The 18,981-nt window shown below is 41.8% G+C and overlaps 1 protein-coding gene across 1 annotated transcript; it reads left to right on the forward strand.

Moving 5' to 3' along the window:
• The first annotated feature begins 11,626 nt into the window (after window positions 1-11,626).
• Window positions 11,627-12,802, forward strand: LOC129974999 (uncharacterized). The gene has a single exon (XM_056087852.1). The coding sequence runs from the start codon at window positions 11,627-11,629 to the stop codon at window positions 12,800-12,802; it is 1,176 nt and encodes a 391-aa protein (XP_055943827.1).
• Window positions 12,803-18,981: the final 6,179 nt, after the last annotated feature.

The following is an 18,981-nucleotide window of genomic DNA, read 5'->3' on the forward strand; positions in this document are numbered from 1 at the left end:
ATGTCCCACGTGTTGGCCGTGCGTGGCGACCCATTTGAAAGACGGGTGTTACACTGGGAACCACAGTGCATCAATTCGGCTGGTAGTTAGTCACCTGAGTGGCTAGTCTGCTGGGGATCAAGCGAAGGGGTTACTCCTTGGGCTTGGCGTTAAGGGTGGTCACTGTCCCCGGGGGTAACTCCGAGTGTATAGGTTCCGGCTAGCACCAAGGTAAGCGCCGAGGCTGGGAATGGCCAGAGCCGGTGGCTGCCTTCCCTTGTTGTGCTCCGTGGTGGGCGGTGCCGTCGGACCCGAATCTTTTCTAATATTGTATGGGCTTCTCCAAACGTGGTCCCTTCAGTGGGCGTAAAGATAAGCTAGTAGCATGGTGCGAGGATAATGGACACACATTTTCTCCAGAGAAAAGTCGTTGTGTGCACTTCTGCAGGAAGCGAAATTTGCACCCAGATCCAATTATCTATATTAAAGACATTGCCATTCCGGTGGTGAATGATATGAAGTTTTTAGGAATGATTCTCGATAGAAAATAGAGTTTTCTTCCACATATACTATATCTTCGGAAGAAATGCGAGAAATCTTTGAACATCCTCAAGGTATTATCTAATACGTCTTGGGGAGCCGATCGCACCACCTTACTTCATGTGTATACTGCAATCATTTTATCTCGCATAGATTATGGATGCATGGTTTATGGATCTGCTCGGTCTGCTGTTTTACGCAGACTAGATACCATACATCATTCGGCTCTGAGGATATGCTCTGGAGCTTTCCGTACTTCCCCTGTCGAGAGCCTTTATGTAATTTGTAATCAACTGCCTCTCGATTTGCGTCGAAAGAAAGTCTCAGCACAGTACTATTTTCGTACATTATCAGTCCCCCGGCAGTTCTATTTCCTCGTCTCTCCTCCGACTCTATAATGCTCGGTCCTCTCACATCCTCCCTTTCAGTATTAGAGTTAAAAAATAATTCATGACTCTGGCTTTGATAATATAACTCTTCTGACTAATGATCCATTAGCGTTTCCACCTTGGGATCTGCCACAATTTACTTTCCTTAACCCATTTTCTGGATTTGACAAATCTAAAACTCCACCAGTTATTTTCCAACAAATGTTTTACTTTCACCGCTATCAGTATGGATCTTATATCCCAGTTTATACTGATGGCTCAAAATTAGACTAACATGTTGGCTGTGGAGTAGTAATTGGATCTGATGTCCAGTTATCGTCTGGAGAGCTTTTGCTCTGTATTTACTGCTGAGCTCACAGCTATCCTCTGTGCTCTACAGAAAATATCACTTTACACTCACAGCAAATTTTGCATTTATAGCGACAGCATGAGTTCATTGCAAACGCTCTCTAATTTTCAATGTCGGATACACCCAGTTGTTCATGAAATATTCATCCTTTTGCGCACTATCCAGAATCAGGGTTTTTCAATTCTTTTCTGTTGGGTTCCCAGCCATGTCGGTGTTCTTGGCAATGAACTGGCAGACAAAGCTGCTAGAGATGCCACCTTGCTTTTGCAGCGCCCTCTTGCTTATTGTGATGTCAAGAGGTCCTTTACTAATTTCGTACATGGATTATGGCAGGAAACCTGGGATCAAAAAACCAATAACAAGCTGCATGCCGTTAAACCTTCAATAGGTTTGTGGCCAGTTCTACCTTTGCGAAGAGATGATGTGAGATTGACTCGTCTGCGTGTGGGACACACGCGTTTTACGCACAAATATTTACTATTCGGAGAAAGGGCACCTACATGTCCTACTTGCAATATTATTTTTAGTGTTAGTCATATATTGATTGAGTGCCCAAAATTTAATACTCATCGTAATCATTTTTTCAAAACTTCATCACTAACAATGTCAGATATAGTGGGAGTAAATCCCCATGATCATCTTTTTCAGTTTTTAAGGGCCATTGGCTTTTGCGAATATATCTAGGTTTTACTATTTTATCTAATAACATTTTTTAACTTTTTACCGTGTGGAATTTAATCTTTTAAAGTAATTCTTTTACAAATCCTTTGATACAATATTCTAACGTTGTTTTTATTTCACGATCGTCAATAATCTATCCATACGACTGGCGCAGTTTAGCCAGGGTTGGCTCTTGCGCCACTAAAACTCGCAACCAACCAACCAGTGGGCGTAAAGTTTATAAATCTTTAACTAATTTTGAACATTTTGACAAATTTTTCGTAATTAAACGAAAATCGGAAAAACAAGATACGTTTAACTCCGTTTCACCTTTTTTAGTTCAGAAAGCCGTCTCTGCTACCGTCGGTGAGGTAGAGTCTATTAAAAAAATGCGTTCTGATGACTTATTAGTTGAAGTAAATTCTAAAAAACAATCACAGCAAATCATGAAACTGAAAGCTCTAGCTTCTATACCCATTTCTGTTAGTCCGCACACATAATTAAACTTCTCCAAAGGTGTAATAACTTGCGGAGAATTATTTAATGTCTCTCTGGAAGAAATTACTTCAGAATTGAAACCTCAAGGAGTGACTCATGTTCGCCAGATTGCCATTCGGCGGGATGGTCAACTCATTCCAACAAAGCATTATGTGCTCACTTTCCATAGCCCTAAGCTACCTGAATTTATATATGCCGGTTATATTAAGTTACCTGTGCGTCATTATATACCGAATCCATTGAGGTGTTTCCAATGCCAGCGCTTTGGCCACTCGAAGATTAATTGCCGCGGGACACTCACTTGTGCCCGCTGTGCTGATAAAGGGCATGATAGCCAGCAGTGTTCCGCAACAGAAAAGTGCGTAAACTGTGGTGGCGATCATCCCTCTTATTCTCGAAATTGCTCCCGCTGGAAACTGGAAAAAGAAGTTACTATTATCAAAATAAAAGAAAACATAACATACCCAGAAGCTATACGTAGAGTTCAAATGCAGACACCTGCGCCAGGCATTAGCTATGCCTCCGTTGTTCAAAAACCATTTTGTACAAATTGTTCCTGTGAAAACTGCATAAAGCAAACTTCAAAACCAAAACTTCCTGTAAAAACATCAGAATCTGATTCTGATAATTCAGTTCAAAGTATTTCAGAATCTCCTAAACCGGGTCTATCGGCACCTAAAAAAACTCGAAAGAAAAAACCTCAGTCCTCACTGACATTGAAACTTGCTAAACGTGGCATGTCACATAAAGATCTTTCTGTCAAGTTACAAAAATCTACTTCTCGGAATTCCGTCGCTTTGGGATTAGCAAGAGATGGTGTAGCCCATAAGGATTTAACGTCTATCTTTGGAGGCACACCAACTATCCCTGATTTTAAGCTCCATCCGTCTGAGGATGAAGATGCACTTTCTATGAGTTGCGAAGATCAGGCAACTCCTACAGCTGTTCACTCACACTCCCCATCTAAATCTGTCTTAATGGGTACCTTCGTTTCTTGCAATTGTCGTGGCATTCGTTCCAAACTTCATGACATGAAATCAATTATTAACAAATTTCATCCTATCTGTTTCGGTGTTCAAGAAACATTCTTGACACCCAACATTCCACTAAAATTACGCGGATATAACTGTTCAGAAAGATGCAGGCACTGGATCTCATGCTTCTGGAGGTGTCTGTATTTTCACATCAAACCTTTATCCGAGCACACTTCTCAATTTGCATACCACTCTTCAGGCTGTACAGGTCCATATACGATCTTTGGTCACAGTCTGCTGTATTTATCTTCCGCCTCACGGTATCATCCGTCAGCAAGACCTGGACAATCTAGTAGACCAACTTCCGTCACCCTTCATTTTATTTGGCGACTTCAATGGACATAGTACTTTGTGGGGCTCGGATAGTACAAACTCTCGTGGGCAGCAGATTGAACAGTTTATTGCTAATAACTGTCTCTGTCTGCTCAATAATGACGAGAAAACGTACTTCCATACGCCCACACGTAGCTTCCACTGTCTTGACCTAACCATATGCACTCCTGAACTGCTACCGTTGATGAATTTGAGAATTGAAGATGATCTGCACAATAGTGATCACTTTCCCCTAATAATCTCCCACGCTGATGGTCGAGGTGCGACTCTTTGTCCTCCACGTTTTCTGTTCCAGCGGGCAGATTGGACTACATTCTCACAACTAGCAGTTATCAATGAGGCTATGGTCAGTGATGCAGATATTTCAAAATCAGTTCAAAATGTCATTGATACAATAATGAACGCCGCGAACACCACCATTCCAAAAACATCCCCACGTGTAAGAAAATTCCGGAAGCCGTGGTGGAATGAAGCTTGTCTCGACAGTCATAAGAACCAAAAGAAACTCTGGAATCTGTTTAGAAGGTACCCTACTACTGAGAATTTGATCGCTTTTAAAAGAGCCAAAGCGCTAGCTCGCCGCATACGGCGTCGTAGTCAGAGAGAATCGTGGATTAAATTTGTTTCATCCATCACATCCTCTACTTCGAGTAAACTTTTATGGAAAAAGGTTAAGGCTGCTAATGGGATCTATAATGAAACTTCTATTCCTGTTTTAAAAACCGGTAATATGGTGTATTCAAACCCATTAGACGTTGTTAACATTCTCGGCCATGCGTTTGAACAAGTTTCGCAACGGATTCTTACAGCCCTGAATTTCTGGCAATTAAGAATCGCGCGGAACGGTTGCCTTTGCGCTTCAATGCCCGAAGTACTCTTCCATATAATTGTGACTTCAGGATGATTGAATTGGAAATGGCCTTGTCTCAAGTCCACGATACCAGTCCCGGGCCAGATGGGATCACATATAATATGCTCCGCCATTTGAATGCAACTTCCCTTTCGAATCTGTTATTACTATTTAACAGAATATGGATTGAACAGAAGTACCCTTCACAATGGCGCGAAGCTATTGTGATCCCAATATTAAAACCTGGCAAGGAAGCCTCAATTCCTCTGAACTACAGACCGATTGCTCTTACAAATTGCCTCTGTAAGACCTTCGAGCGCATGGTTAATGCTCGTCTAATTTTCGAACTAGAGAAACAGGGATGCCTCTCCCCGTTGCAGAGTGGTTTCCGTAGAGGTCGGTCTACCTTTGACAACCTCGTATTACTGGAAACCCAAATACGCAATGCCTTTGTGAGGAGGAACCACCTAGTTTCCATATTTTTCGACATTGAGAAGGCATACGACCGTACATGGCGCTACGGCATACTTTCAACACTTTTTAATCTAGGTTTTAGGGGTAACTTACCCATATTTTTACAAAACTTTTTATCAAGACGTACTTTTCGTGTTCGAATTGGCAACTTTTACTCGAATCCTTTTATTCAAGCTGAGGGAGTTCCGCAAGGAAGTGTCCTCAGCGTTACACTTTTTATAGTTCATCTGAGCCAAATTTTGAATCATTTGCCTTCATCTGTCAATGGAACCCTTTATGTTGACGATCTGCAGATCTCGTGCCAGGGTAGTGATATGAATGTAGTAGAGCAATTAATGCAAAATGCTGTGGACAAATTGGTGGCTTGGTGCAATAGCAATGGACACAATATTTCGCCAGAGAAGAGTCGCTGTGTGCATTTCTGTCGGAAAAGAAACATTCACCAGGATCCTAACATTCAAATACAAAGTATTCCAATTCCTGTTGTGAATGAAATACGTTTTCTGGGCGTGATTTTCGATCGGAAACTCACTTTCCTTCCGCACATCTTATATCTACGGAAGAAGTGTGAGAAATCATTGAATATTTTAAAAGTGCTTGCCAGAACATCTTGGGGTGCCGATCGAACCTCCCTTCTTCGTATTTATCAGACAATAATTCTCTCTCGAATCGATTATGGTTGCATGGTATATGGCTCCGCCCGCGCAACTGTTCTGCGGCGACTGGATACCGTCCATCACTCCGCTTTGCGCATTTGCTCTGGGGCGTTCCGTACTTCCCCAATAGAAAGCCTCTACGTTATTTGCCATCAGCTACCACTTTGTTTAAGACGTAAGAAATTGTCCGCTACGTATTATTTCAGAACACAATCCCTTCTAAAGCACCCATTGAGAGAAATATCGCTACCAGTTGGCCTTCGCCGCCTTTATAATGCCCGTCCTTTTCATATTCTACCATTTTGTGAGAGAACCAAAATACTCTTGCGTGACTCGGGTCTTGACACAGTTAATGTTAAAGCTGTTGACTCATTTAGTTTCCCACCCTGGGATATTCCTCAATTTACCTATTTGAATCCTTTCAGAGAATTTGATAAATCTTCAACCTCTCATATTGTTTTCCAACAGTTTTTTCTACTACATCGTTATCGGTATTCATCTTTTGCGCCAATTTTCACGGATGGCTCGAAATCAGGTCATGTTGGTTGCGGCATAATTCTTCCTTCTGATACACTGAGCCACCGTCTACACAATTGTTGCTCCATTTTTACTGCCGAGTTGGTGGCTATTTTCTTTGCCCTTCAGAAAATTTCAACCTCCACTCAGCGTAAATTTGCCATCTATACCGATAGCATGAGTGCTTTAGAGGCCCTTTCACACTACCACAATCGGATGCATCCGATTGCTATTAGAATTTTATTCACTTTACGGCTTTTACAAAATGAAGGCTTCCAGTTTATTTTTTGTTGGGTTCCGAGTCACGTAGGCATTCATGGAAATGAAAAAGCAGATTCAGCTGCAAAATCTGCAACGTCATTTTTGAGCATTGGACTTCCCTTTCATGATATCAAAACGTCCATCTCTTGTCAAATTTTTTCTGACTGGCAAAAGTCATGGGATCTGCAAATACAAAATAAGTTGCATTCTGTGAAAACTGACATTATTTTATGGCCTGTACATCCTATACGTGAGATGGATGTTAAATTGACTCGTCTCCGTATAGGGCATACACGTTTCACACATAAGCAACTTATATTTGGCGAAAATGCACCTATGTGCAACAGTTGCAAAGTTCATTTTACTGTTCGTCATATTTTAATTGAATGCCCAGTTTTTAATTCTTGTCGTGCTTGTTTTTTTACCCTGTCTTCAGCATTGCAGGACTTAGTGGGTGAAAGATACCACCCAAATATTTTTAAATTCTTAAAAGCTATTGACTTTTTAACTTGTATATAGACTTTTTAATCATTCCTTTTTGTGTATTTGTACGTTCCATCATTGTATCAAAATTTCATGGATCATCGTTTTTTAATTTTAAAATGTTAAAACTATTTTCACATTTTTTTTTGGAAATTTTCTTTATATGTCTGCGTTAATTAAATAAATGGGTGTTTTTTTTAAATAAATTTTATACTTTTACCATTTGATTGGCGCAGTATAGCCAAATATGGCTCTTGCGCCAGTAAAACACACAAAACCAACCAAACCAACCAATGACTCTCCATCGATTTGCGAGAGCTTGTGAGTAAAAGTCCTCACATTAACATTTTTAAACTTTTACATAACATTGGTTTTTTCACATTCTATTTAGTTTTGCTTTCTCAATTTTTTAAATTTTCGTCTTTAATTTGTTTCACGCTTTTTAAAAAAAAAATATGAAATGTATATTAGTTTTAAAGTACCAATTTTAATAAATACGTTGCCTTTCGAAATTTAACTTTTTATATATAAATTTGTAAGTACTACTTTTAATATGAATTTCATTTACCTCTCCATTCGAGTGGCGCACATTAGCCAGATTTGGCTTTTGTGCGCAAAAAAAAAAAAAAAACCTTATTAACCTAACACTAATCTTTTCCACAGTACACATTTCTAAGCTTTTAGTGATTCCAGGAAATGGGCTGCCTAATGGTCCAAATTCTTAAATATTAGTCCGTCCGCTCAATAATTTTGTGAAATTTACGATTCTAGATCGCGAGAGCATTGACGAATTCTTCAATAAATAATTGCACAGTTTTGGACTGTAAAATTCATTAACAATTTAAGTGTATGTTTTTTGATGCTCGTGCAAAGGATTCTTTGAGAATTTTGACTAAGTGATCAACTACATCTTCGTCCATCATTGCTGCTTGGTTTGAAATGGACAGTGGTTTTAAATTGAAAATATGAATAAATTTATTCTATTTGGTGGAGAAATTTTCTGTTGAAATACTGGGAAAATTCAGAATCGTAGGACAATGTTTCTGGGGTGTTATTTTAATTTTAATAATTTAGCACTATGATTTTAAAGTGGAAATTATTTTTGGTACCGTTACATCAAGAACACTGTCTTTACTATTCATATAGTTAAGGCGATCTGGAGATTAGAGTGCCAACACTTGGATACCTTCTTATGATCAGCAATTGTAATTTCTATTGTATTTGCATTCATCCATTTTTTTTTTTTCAGTGACAGGAGGGATTTTTGGATTTAGATTTGATTTTATGTAACCACAGATACTTCCGATTTCATATGCAGAGATGCCATAGAAATTTACATCTAAACATTGGAGAAAATATCCCTTAAAATCCTGTAATTTTTACGAAACTGTAAAGTATATGTAATGAAAATGGACTATTGTATTTATCAACTATAATTTTTTATAGTGAAAATAAATATTGAACCGGAATAATAAATATTGGTCGTCTGTAATTTCTTTATGTTTATTTACTGAAAGTTTATTAGTACTGATCTTGCACTGCAAGTTAGAAATTACGTTTTATATTTTCAGCTATACTATTCTCGTTTTTGCTTGTGTTAATAACATCATATTGCCGCATTGAAGAAAGACAGTCGAATCTCCATGGCCGAATGGTCATGGCACTGGTCTTATAATCAAGAGAGTTCGAATCCCGCTATAGACAATGCGATTCATAGTACATGTAAATATTTAATTCCTTGATTTTATGTTTCCCTTTATTTCATGTTCCAGAAGATACTAGACATTTCTTTAGTTTACCAGGCAAGTGTTCTGGATTTTTCTTACTGTCTCTAGAAAAGTATTCTGGAACTTTCCCAGCTAGTATAAAAGCACAAGATTTGTCAGTCACTGTGTTCTCAGTTCAGAGTTCAATAGATAAATTGGTTTAGCTCTACTTCTTGTGTGTGTCATTGCGTTCCACACTAAAGAACCTACGTGACAGTATAATCAATTGTATTTGTAGTGTAATGTCTCGAGAAAGAAAACATAGTTTTAAAAGAACACAGGACATTTATTCACAGACGTAGACAACAATTAAAATTAAATATAAATGAAAAACAAGTTTAAAAGTTTAAAAGCCTACGGGATTTTCAAAACCAAGCTAATTTTAAAATACTAAATATCAAGAGTTTAGGATCCGGCCATCACACACCTAACAAAAACCAAAATCTCCCTTCCTTTCTCGCCACATCTTTTCTTTTTATTCCACCGACGCCAATCTCTTACTTCAGTTTAACTCCCAATAAAGTTGACCCCTCAGGGGCTCGCCTTCTATACGTGAGTACGGGTGTCCCAATCCCGAGGTACCCAGGGATCTTTACTCCCTTTCTATTTACTCTCCCCTACGCCTTCTGCTGTCTCCTTTGTTCTTCTTTCATTCGAGGGTAGGCGAGGGAGCTCTCCATGAGAAGCTGTCGCTGCTCTGTTTGCTTCCTGCTTCTCATGGACAGCAAATACTGCCACGTGTTTGCCGTGCGTGGCGACCCATTAGACGGGTGGTGCACTGTGGTCCCCGGTGTATCAATCGGTCGGTAGCTATCAACCTAAGTTGTTAGTCTGCTAGGGATCAAGAGAAGGGGTCACTCCTTGGGCTTGGCGTTAAGGGTGGTCACTGTCCCCGGGGGTGACTCTGAGCGTATAGGTTCCGGCTAGCGCTAGGGTAAGTGCCGAGGCTGGGAATGGCCAGAGCCGGTGGCTGCCTTCCCTGGTTGGACTCCGTGGTGGGTGGGCCGTCGGGACCCGAACCCCCATCAATATCGTATGGGCAAAAAAAAAAAAAGAAACCCTTCTCCCTTCAGTGGGCCCCCTCAGGGGCTCACCTACTATAGGTGAGTACGGGTGTCCCAATCCCGAGGTTCCCAGGGATCTTTACTCCCTTTCAGTTCGCTCTCCTCTACGCCTTCTGCTGTGTCTTTCCTTCCCTCGACGGCAAGCGAGGGAGCTCTCCATGAGAAGCTGTCGCCACTCTGTTTGCTTCTTGCTTCTCATGGACAGCCAAAAACCCCACGTGTTTGCGGTGCGTGGCGACCCATTAGACGTGTGGTACATTTTGGTCCCTGGTGTATCAATCGGCTTGTATCCCAGCCATTTGACCCCCTCAGGGGCTTACCTACTATAGGTGAGTACGGGTGTCCCAATCCCGAGGTACCCAGGGATCTTTTACTCCCTTTAGGTTTACTCTCCTCTGTGCCTTCTGCTGTCGCCTTTTTTTTTCTTTCCCTCGACGGCAAGCGAGGGAGCTCTCCATGAGAAGCTGTTGCCGCTCTGTTTGCTTCTTGCTTCTCATGGACAGCCAAAACCCCACGTGTTGGCCGTGCGTGGCGACCCATTAGAAAGACGGGTGGTGCACTGTGGTCCCCTGTGCATCAATCGGCTGGTAGCTAGTCACCTGAGTGGCTAGTCTGCTAGGGATCAAGCGAAGGGGTTACTCCTTGGGCTTGGCGTTAAGGGTGGTCACTGTCCCCGGGGGTAACTCCGAGCGTATAGGTACTGGTCAGCACTATGGTAAGTACCGAGGCTGGTGAAATCAGAGCCGGTGGCTGCCATCCCTTGTTGGGCTCCGTGGTGGGCGGTGCCGCCGGACCCGAATTGCCTGCAATGTCATATGGGCAAAAAAAACTTTTCTCCCTTCAGTGGGCAACGAATGAACATCGCAAAATCGTGTGAAATTCTTTACGACTCATTTTTTGTCATTCACCGTATTTCAGAAAAAAATGAAACTTTCCATACAGTATCTCCTTTTCTTGTCGAAAAGGCTATCTCTGGTTCTCTTGGCGAAGTAAATTCTATTCGTAAGCTGCGTTCAGGTGACTTGCTTGTAGAGGTAAAATCTCTGAAGCAGTCCCATCAAATACTTAAGCTTAAAAGTTTATCAACTATACCTGTTTCTGTTAAGGCTCATTCTTCCCTTAATAACAGTAAAGGCGTGATAACATGTGGCGAATTATTTAATGAAACAGTGGAAAAAATTACCGAGGATTTCCGGTCTGAAGGAGTAACTCATGTACGCCGTCCCCCCTCAGGGGCTCACCTACTATAGGTGAGTACGGGTGTCCCAATCCCGAGGTACCCAGGGATCTTTACTCCCTTTAGGTTTACTCTCCTCTGCGCCTTCTGCTGTCGCCTTTGTTTTTTCTTTCCCTCGAGGGTAGGCGAGGGAGCTCTCCATGAGAAGCTGTTGCCGCTCTGTTTGCTTCCTGCTTCTCATGGACAGCAAATACCCCCACGTGTTTGCCGTGCGTGGCGACCCATTAGACGGGCGGTGCACTGTGGTCCCCGGTGTATCAATCGGCCGGTAGCTAGCAACCCGAGTTACTAGTCTGCCAGGGATCAAGCGAAGGGGTTACTCCTTGGGCTTGGCGTTAAGGGTGGTCACTGTCCCCGGGGGTAACTCCGAGCGTATAGGTTCCGGCTAGCGCTAGGGTAAGCGCCGAGGCTGGGATTGGCCAGAGCCGGTGGCTGCCTTCCCTTGTTGGACTCCATGGTGGGTGGTGCCGTCGGGGCCCGAAGCCCCATCAATATCGTATGGGCAAAAAAAAACATTCTCCCTTCAGTGGGCGTCAAATGTTACCGAATCAAATGCAAACCATTTCACATTTCGATACATTTTTTACCATTAAAAGAGTTTCCGATTCCAAAGATACTTTTCACTCGGTATCACCATTTCTTGTACAAAAAGCCATAGTAGCAACCGTCGGTGATGTTGCAGGTATACGTAAACTGCGTTCTGGGGACTTGCTTATAGAAGTTAATTCTAAGAAGCAAGCGCAGCAAATAACCAAACTAAAAGCATTAGCTACAATACCAGTTACTGTTTCCCCTCACTCTTCCTTAAATTATTCAAAAGGTGTCATAACCTGTGGAGAGCTGTACAATGTTTCTCTGGAAGAAATATCTAAAGGATTTCAACAGCAAGGAGTTACTCAAGTAGGCCGCATAACCATTCGGCGGGATGGGCAACTCATTAATACAAAACATCTCATCCTCACTTTCCATTCGCCTAAACTGCCTGAATTTGTAAAAGCCGGATATCTGAAATTACCTGTTAGAGCATATATACCCAATCCCTTAAGATGTTTCCAATGTCAACGTTTCGGCCACTCCAAAGCTAATTGCCGCGGGACAGTAACTTGTGCCCGATGTGCTGAAAAGGGTCATGAAAGCCAGGAGTGCACTGCGCCAGAAAAGTGCGTCAATTGTGGTGAAGATCATGCTTCCTTTTCGAGACTTTGCAAACGTTGGACTCTCGAGAAACAAATAACCACTCTTAAGTTCAAAGAAAACATTACATATCCTGAAGCTAGACGTAAAATACTAGCTCAAACACCTACGCCTGGTTTAACCTATGCTTCTGTGGTACAGAAACAGTTTTGTGTAAACTGTTCTTGTCCGAATTGTGTAAAATCTGCCACACACACAAAAACACTTGAAAAATCAACTGATTCAGAAACAGAGCATTCCACAAACAATGAAATTGAATTATCGAAACTTGACAAACCTAAAAGAAATAAAACAAAATCTGGAAAGCATTTGAAATTACAACTCTCAAAACGCGGTCTTTCTCCACAGGATATTAGAACAAAACTTAGAAAATCAACCTTGCGCAATTCGGTTGCTTTGGGACTCGCAAATCAAGGTGCAGTCCACAAAGACCTAACGTCCATTTTTGGTGGCACATCCAAAAATGTAGACCTAATCGCACTTCATCCATCTGAAGAAGAGGATGAAGAATCCATCTGAAGAAGAGGATGAAGAACTTAAAATGAGTTGCGATGCTTCGCAACTTCTCAACACTGTTCCTAATCCTTTACTTGAAGCAAAAGTTACTTAATGGGTACCTTCGTTTCATGGAATTGTCGTGGCCTTCGGTCCAAATTGAATGACATTAAGACCATCCTTAACAACTTTCATCCTATCTGTTCTGCTGTTCAGGAGACCTTCTTGACACCTAATATCCCCATCAAAATACGCAGTTATAACTGTGCTCGTAAAGATGCAGAAACAGCATCTCATCCTTCTGGTGGAGTTTGTATTTTCACGTCGAATTTATATCCGAGTACACCTCTCCTATTACACACTTCTCTGCAGGCTGTGGCTGTTCAGGTTCATACACGAATTTTGGTCACAGTCTGCTACATTTACTTACCGCCTCATGATGTCATTCGTCAGCAAGATCTTGATAACCTTGTGGACCAACTTCCTTCTCCATTTATTATACTTGGAGATTTTAACGGCCATAGTACGTTGTGGGGTTCGGAAATTACAAATTCTCGTGGGCAACAGATAGAACAGTTTATTTCTAACAATTGTCTCTGTTTGCTCAATAATGATGAGAAGACGTACTTCCATGAACCCACACGTAGCTTCCATAGCCTTGATCTAGCTATGTGCTCTCCTGAACTCTTGCCGGTATTGAACTTTGCAGTTAACCAAGATCTACATAATAGTGACCATTTCCCTATTATTGTCTCCCATGCTGATAGCGGCGGTGCGACTCTCTGTCCTCCGCGTTTTCTATTCCAGCGGGCAGACTGGGATACTTTCACTCAATTGGCAGATATCACAGAGACCATGGTCAGTACTTTCGACATTACGGAAGCAATGCAACTTGTTATTGACACCATATTAAACGCCGCAAATGCCACCATTCCAAAGACCTCCCCACGTCTCAGAAAATTTCGCAGACCGTGGTGGAATGAGGCTTGTCGCGACAGCCACAAGCAGCAGAAAAAACTATGGAACATCTTTCGGAGGTACCCGACAACTGAAAATCTCATTGCTTTTAAAAGAGCCAAAGCGCTAGCTCGTCGCATTCGTCGTCAGAGTCAGAGGGATTCCTGGATTAAATTCGTATCGTCTATTACATCATCGACCTCTAGCAAACAGTTGTGGAAAAAAGTAAAGGCTGCTAATGGTATTTATTGTGAATCTTCCATTCCTGTTTTAAATACAGGAAGTGGGATACATTCTGCTCCATTAGAAGTAGCCAATATCCTGGGCCAAGCATTTGCACAAGTTTCCGCAATAGATTCTTATGGTCCTGAGTTTCTGGCGATTAAGAATCACACGGAACGGTTGCCTCTGCATTTTAATGACCGTCGCAAGTTTTCATACAACTGTAAATTTAAAATGTTTGAACTCGTAAAGGCCTTATCTAAATCTCATGACACCAGTCCAGGACCAGATGGGATTACATACAACATGCTCCGTCATTTGAATACCACTTCCCTTTCCAACCTGTTATTATTATTTAACAGAATCTGGACCGAGCAGAAGTACCCTTCACAATGGCGCGAAGCTATTGTTATCCCAATCCTAAAACCCGGCAAAGAACCATCCAATCCTATGAACTACCGACCAATAGCTTTGACGAGCTGTCTCTGTAAAACCTTAGAACGTATGGTCAATGCTCGTTTGATTTTCGAATTAGAAAAACAAGGATGTATCTCTCAGTTGCAGAGTGGTTTCCGTAGGGGACGGTCTACTGTTGACAACCTCGTCCTTCTGGAAACGCAAATCCGCAATGCATTTGTGAGGCGAAATCACCTTGTATCTATTTTTTTTTGATATAGAGAAAGCGTACGACCGTACGTGGCGTCACGGCATACTCTCAACGCTTTTTAAATATGGTTTTAGAGGAAATTTACCGATATTTTTAAAAAACTTTTTATCTTGTCGAACGTTTAAAGTTCGCATTGGTAACGTCTATTCAAATGATTTTATTCAAACTGAAGGTGTCCCGCAGGGTAGCATTCTTAGTGTTACTCTTTTTATTGTCCATTTTAGCCAAATAATTAATGTTTTACCTCCATCTATTCAAGGCACATTATACGTGGATGATCTCCAGATCTCTTGCCAAGGGAGCAATATGCACCTGATAGAGCGACAACTGCAGGTTGCTGTAAACAAACTTGTAAATTGGTGCAATGAAAATGGACATACGATTTCTCCAGAGAAAAGTAAATGCGTCCATTTTTGTAGGAAACGGGGTATTCATTTAGATCCCAAAGTTCAGATTCATAGTGCTACCATCCCTGTGGTAAATGAAATCAAGTTTTTGGGGATAATATTTGACCGTAAGCTCACTTTCCTTCCGCATGTCCTACATTTGCGGAAGAGGTGTGATAGGTCATTAAATATTCTCAAGGTACTGTCCAGAACCACTTGGGGAGCAGATCGAACTTCCTTGCTTAGAATTTATCAAGCAGTGACTTTATCCCGTATAGATTACGGAAGTATGGTGTATGGCTCTGCTCGTCCTACGGTTTTACGTAGACTTGATACCATACATCATTCTGCTTTGAGAATTAGCTTAGGAGCATTTCGCACCTCGCCTGTGAATAGTCTGTATGTTCTCTGCCATCATCTACCACTAAGTTTACGGCGTGAAAAATTATCTGCCCAATATTATCTCCGAGCACTGTCTGTTCCGAAGCATCCTGTGTGTTCTTTGACATTTCCGGTTAGTCTTCGGAGACTTTATAATGCTCGTCGCTCTCACGTACTTCCATTCTGCGAGAGAGTTAAACTGCTCCTTCGTGATTATGGACTTCATGATAAGGTAATCCAGACATACGATCCATTTTCCTTTCCTCCCTGGAATATTCCTCAGTTTTCATTTTTAAATCCCTTCTCTGGTTTTGAGAAGCAGAGTACTTCCCCTATTGTTTATCAGAATCTGTTTTATTCTCATTGCTGCCAGTATTCAGATTACTTAAAAATATTTACGGATGGTTCGAAATCAGACGATCATGTTGGTTGCGGTATTGTCTTTGATACCGACACATTTAGTTACCGTCTAGATTCCTCTCTATCTGTTTTATCCGCTGAATTATTAGCCATCTTTTATGCTCTTCAGAGGATTTCACTCTCTTCTGATCGTAAATTCTGTATCTATACTGACAGCATGAGTTCACTGACAATGTTTTCCAACTGTAATAATCAGATTCACCCGGTTGCCTTGGAAATCCTCGATCTTCTAAGGACTTTAAAAAACAGGGATTTTGAGATATTGTTTTGTTGGATTCCGAGTCATGTCGGAATCACTGGTAATGAGCTGGCGGATAATGCAGCAAAGAGTGCATCTTTGCTTTCACAGCGAGACATCCCGTTCTGTGATGCAAAAAATATTCTTCAACGTCGTATGAATTCACTCTGGCAGGAATCATGGAACAATCATACTAATAACAAACTTCATAACGTAAAACCTATCATTTCATCCTGGCCTTGTTTACCAGTGCGAGAGCTAGACGTCAAATTGTCTAGACTCCGCATTGGTCATACTCGTTATACTCATAAACACCTTTTATTCGGTGATCGAGCTCCTATCTGCTCTAGATGCGAAGTGATTTTAACCGTTCTTCATCTCTTAATAGAGTGTCCCAATTTTAATCATCATCGTTTACGTTTTTTCTGTGCTTCAACACTGAACATGCAAATGCTCGTGGGGGAACGTCCCCACAAAAATCTTTTTAAATTTTTAAAAGCAACTGGATTTTACCATTTTATTTAACATTTAACTTTGTTGGTTTTACCTTGTTTACAATTTTAAGAGTTACTGCTTTGCAATTTTATCAGTTTTATTTAATCAGCTGTAGGACGTAAAGTCTAAGACTATATTTTAACCATATGTCTGGCGCAGTATAGTCAGATATGGCTCTTGCGCCAATAAACAACAATATCCAATCCAATCCAATCCATGTACGCCGTATTAATATTCGACGGGATGGACAACTCCTTCCTACAAAACACTTAATTCTTACGTTTCATAAACCTAAACTACCCGAAACTGTCAGAGCTGGTTACATGAAATTGCCTGTTAGGCCTTATATCCCCAACCCTCTGAGATGTTATCCCCCTCAGGGGCTCGCCTACTATAGGTGAGTACGGGTGTCCCAATCCCGAGGTACCCAGGGATCTTTACTTCCCTTATGGTTTATTCTCCCCTATGCCTTCTGCTGTTTACTGTCGTTCTTCCTTCCCTCGACGGCAAGCGAGGGAGCTCTCCATGAGAAGCTGTCGCCGCTCTGTTTGCTTCTTGCTTCTCATGGACAGCCAAAACCCCACGTGTTGGCCGTGCGTGGCAACCCACTAGAAAGACGGGTGGTGCACTGTGGTCCCCTGTGCATCAATCGGCTTGTAGCTAGTCACCTTAGTGGCTAGTCTGCTAGGGATCAAGCGAAGGGGTTACTCCTTGGGCTTGGCGTTAAGGGTGGTCACTGTCCCCGGGGGTAACTCCAAGCGTATAGGTACCGATTAGCACTAGGGTGGATGCCGAGGCTGCGAATGACCAGAGCCGGTAATTGCCTTCCCTTGTTGGGCTCCGTGGTGGGCGGTGCCGTCGGGCCCGAATCTCTTTCAATGTCGTATGGGCTCTTCCAAACGTGGTCCCTTCGGTGGGCGTCGTATCGTACGAAATACCTTAAATATTCCAAATCACGATTCCTTTTTTGTTGTCAAGCGTGTTTCCGAGAAAAATGAAAATTTTAATTCTGTGTCGCCATTTCTCGTACAGAGGGCACTCACAGCAACCGTAGGCGAAGTTTCTTCAATCCGAAAAATGCGTTCTGGCGACTTGCTGGTTGAAGTGAATTCAAAAAAGCAAGCCCAGCAAATATTAAAATTGAAAGCTTTAGCTACCATTCCCATTACAGTCAGTTCACACAAGTCATTAAATTATTCTAAAGGCGTTATAACCTGCGGGGAATTGTTTAATGTTCCCCTTGAAGAAATATCTGCAGAACTAAAACATCAAGGTGTCACCAATGTACAACAGATCTCTATACGGCGGGATGGCCAAATCCTCCCCACTAAACATTATATACTCACTTTCCATAGTCCAAGTTTACCAGAATTTATTTATGCAGGCTACATTAGATTACCAGTGAGACATTATATCCCTAACCCGTTGAGATGTTTTCAGTGTCAGCGTTTCGGCCATTCTAAGGCCAACTGCCGCGGGACTCTCACTTGCGCCCGCTGTGCTGAGAAAGGGCACGATGGTCAGCAATGTTCCGCACCTGAGAAGTGCGTAAACTGTGGTGGCAGTCACACTTCATTTTCTAGATCGTGCGAACGCTGGACACTTGAGAAAAAAATAATTACAGTGAAAATAAAAGAAGCCTTATCTTACCCTGAAGCCAGAAAGAAAATTTTATCTCAAACACCGACTCCCGGTTTGAGTTATGCCTCCGCCGTACAGAAATCGTTTTGCGTAAACTGTACGTGCCAGAACTGTCTCAAAAATCCTAGCCATTCTAAAACAAATACAAAAACATCGGATTCCGATTCTGGATCAAACACCAACACCACTTTAGAAATTCGTAGACCTGAAAAGGCTTTAAGAAAATCAAAATCTCAAAATTCTCTGAAGTTGAAGCTTTCAAAACGTGGCCTCTCAAAAACAAGTTTGCCTTCTAAGTTGAAATTGACTAAAGGTCAGAAATCCGTCTCCTTGGGACTTGCGACGCAGGGCATAGTCCAAAAGGGCTTGACATCTATTTTTGGTGAAGCACCCAAAAGTCCTGAACTCATCGCGCTTCATCCGTCTGAAGAAGAGGATGAAGAAATGAGTTGCGATGTCTCGCAACACTCAAACACCGTCTCCAATACCTTTAAAACCAAAAGAACCTCTTAATGGGTACTTTCCTTTCATGGAACTGTCGCGGCCTTCGCTCCAAATTACTTGACATCAAGACAATTATTAACAAATTTCATCCTGTCTGCATTGGTGTTCAGGAAACCTTTTTGACATCCGACATTCCTGTCAAATTGCGTGGTTTCAACTGTGTGCGGAAAGACGCAGATGATGGTCATCATGGTTCTGGAGGTGTATGTATTTTTACCTCAAATCTTTATCCGAGCACACCTCTCACTTTGCATACTACTCTGCAGGCTGTGGCTGTGCAAGTTCACACACG

The sequence above is a fragment of the Argiope bruennichi genome, chromosome 7 (assembly GCF_947563725.1).
Source record: "Argiope bruennichi chromosome 7, qqArgBrue1.1, whole genome shotgun sequence".
Taxonomy (NCBI): domain Eukaryota; kingdom Metazoa; phylum Arthropoda; class Arachnida; order Araneae; family Araneidae; genus Argiope; species Argiope bruennichi.

Coding starts and splice junctions, on each gene's coding strand:
- LOC129974999 (XM_056087852.1), top strand. CDS start 11,627: ATGTTACCGAATCAAATGCAAACCATTTCACATTTCGATACATTTTTT.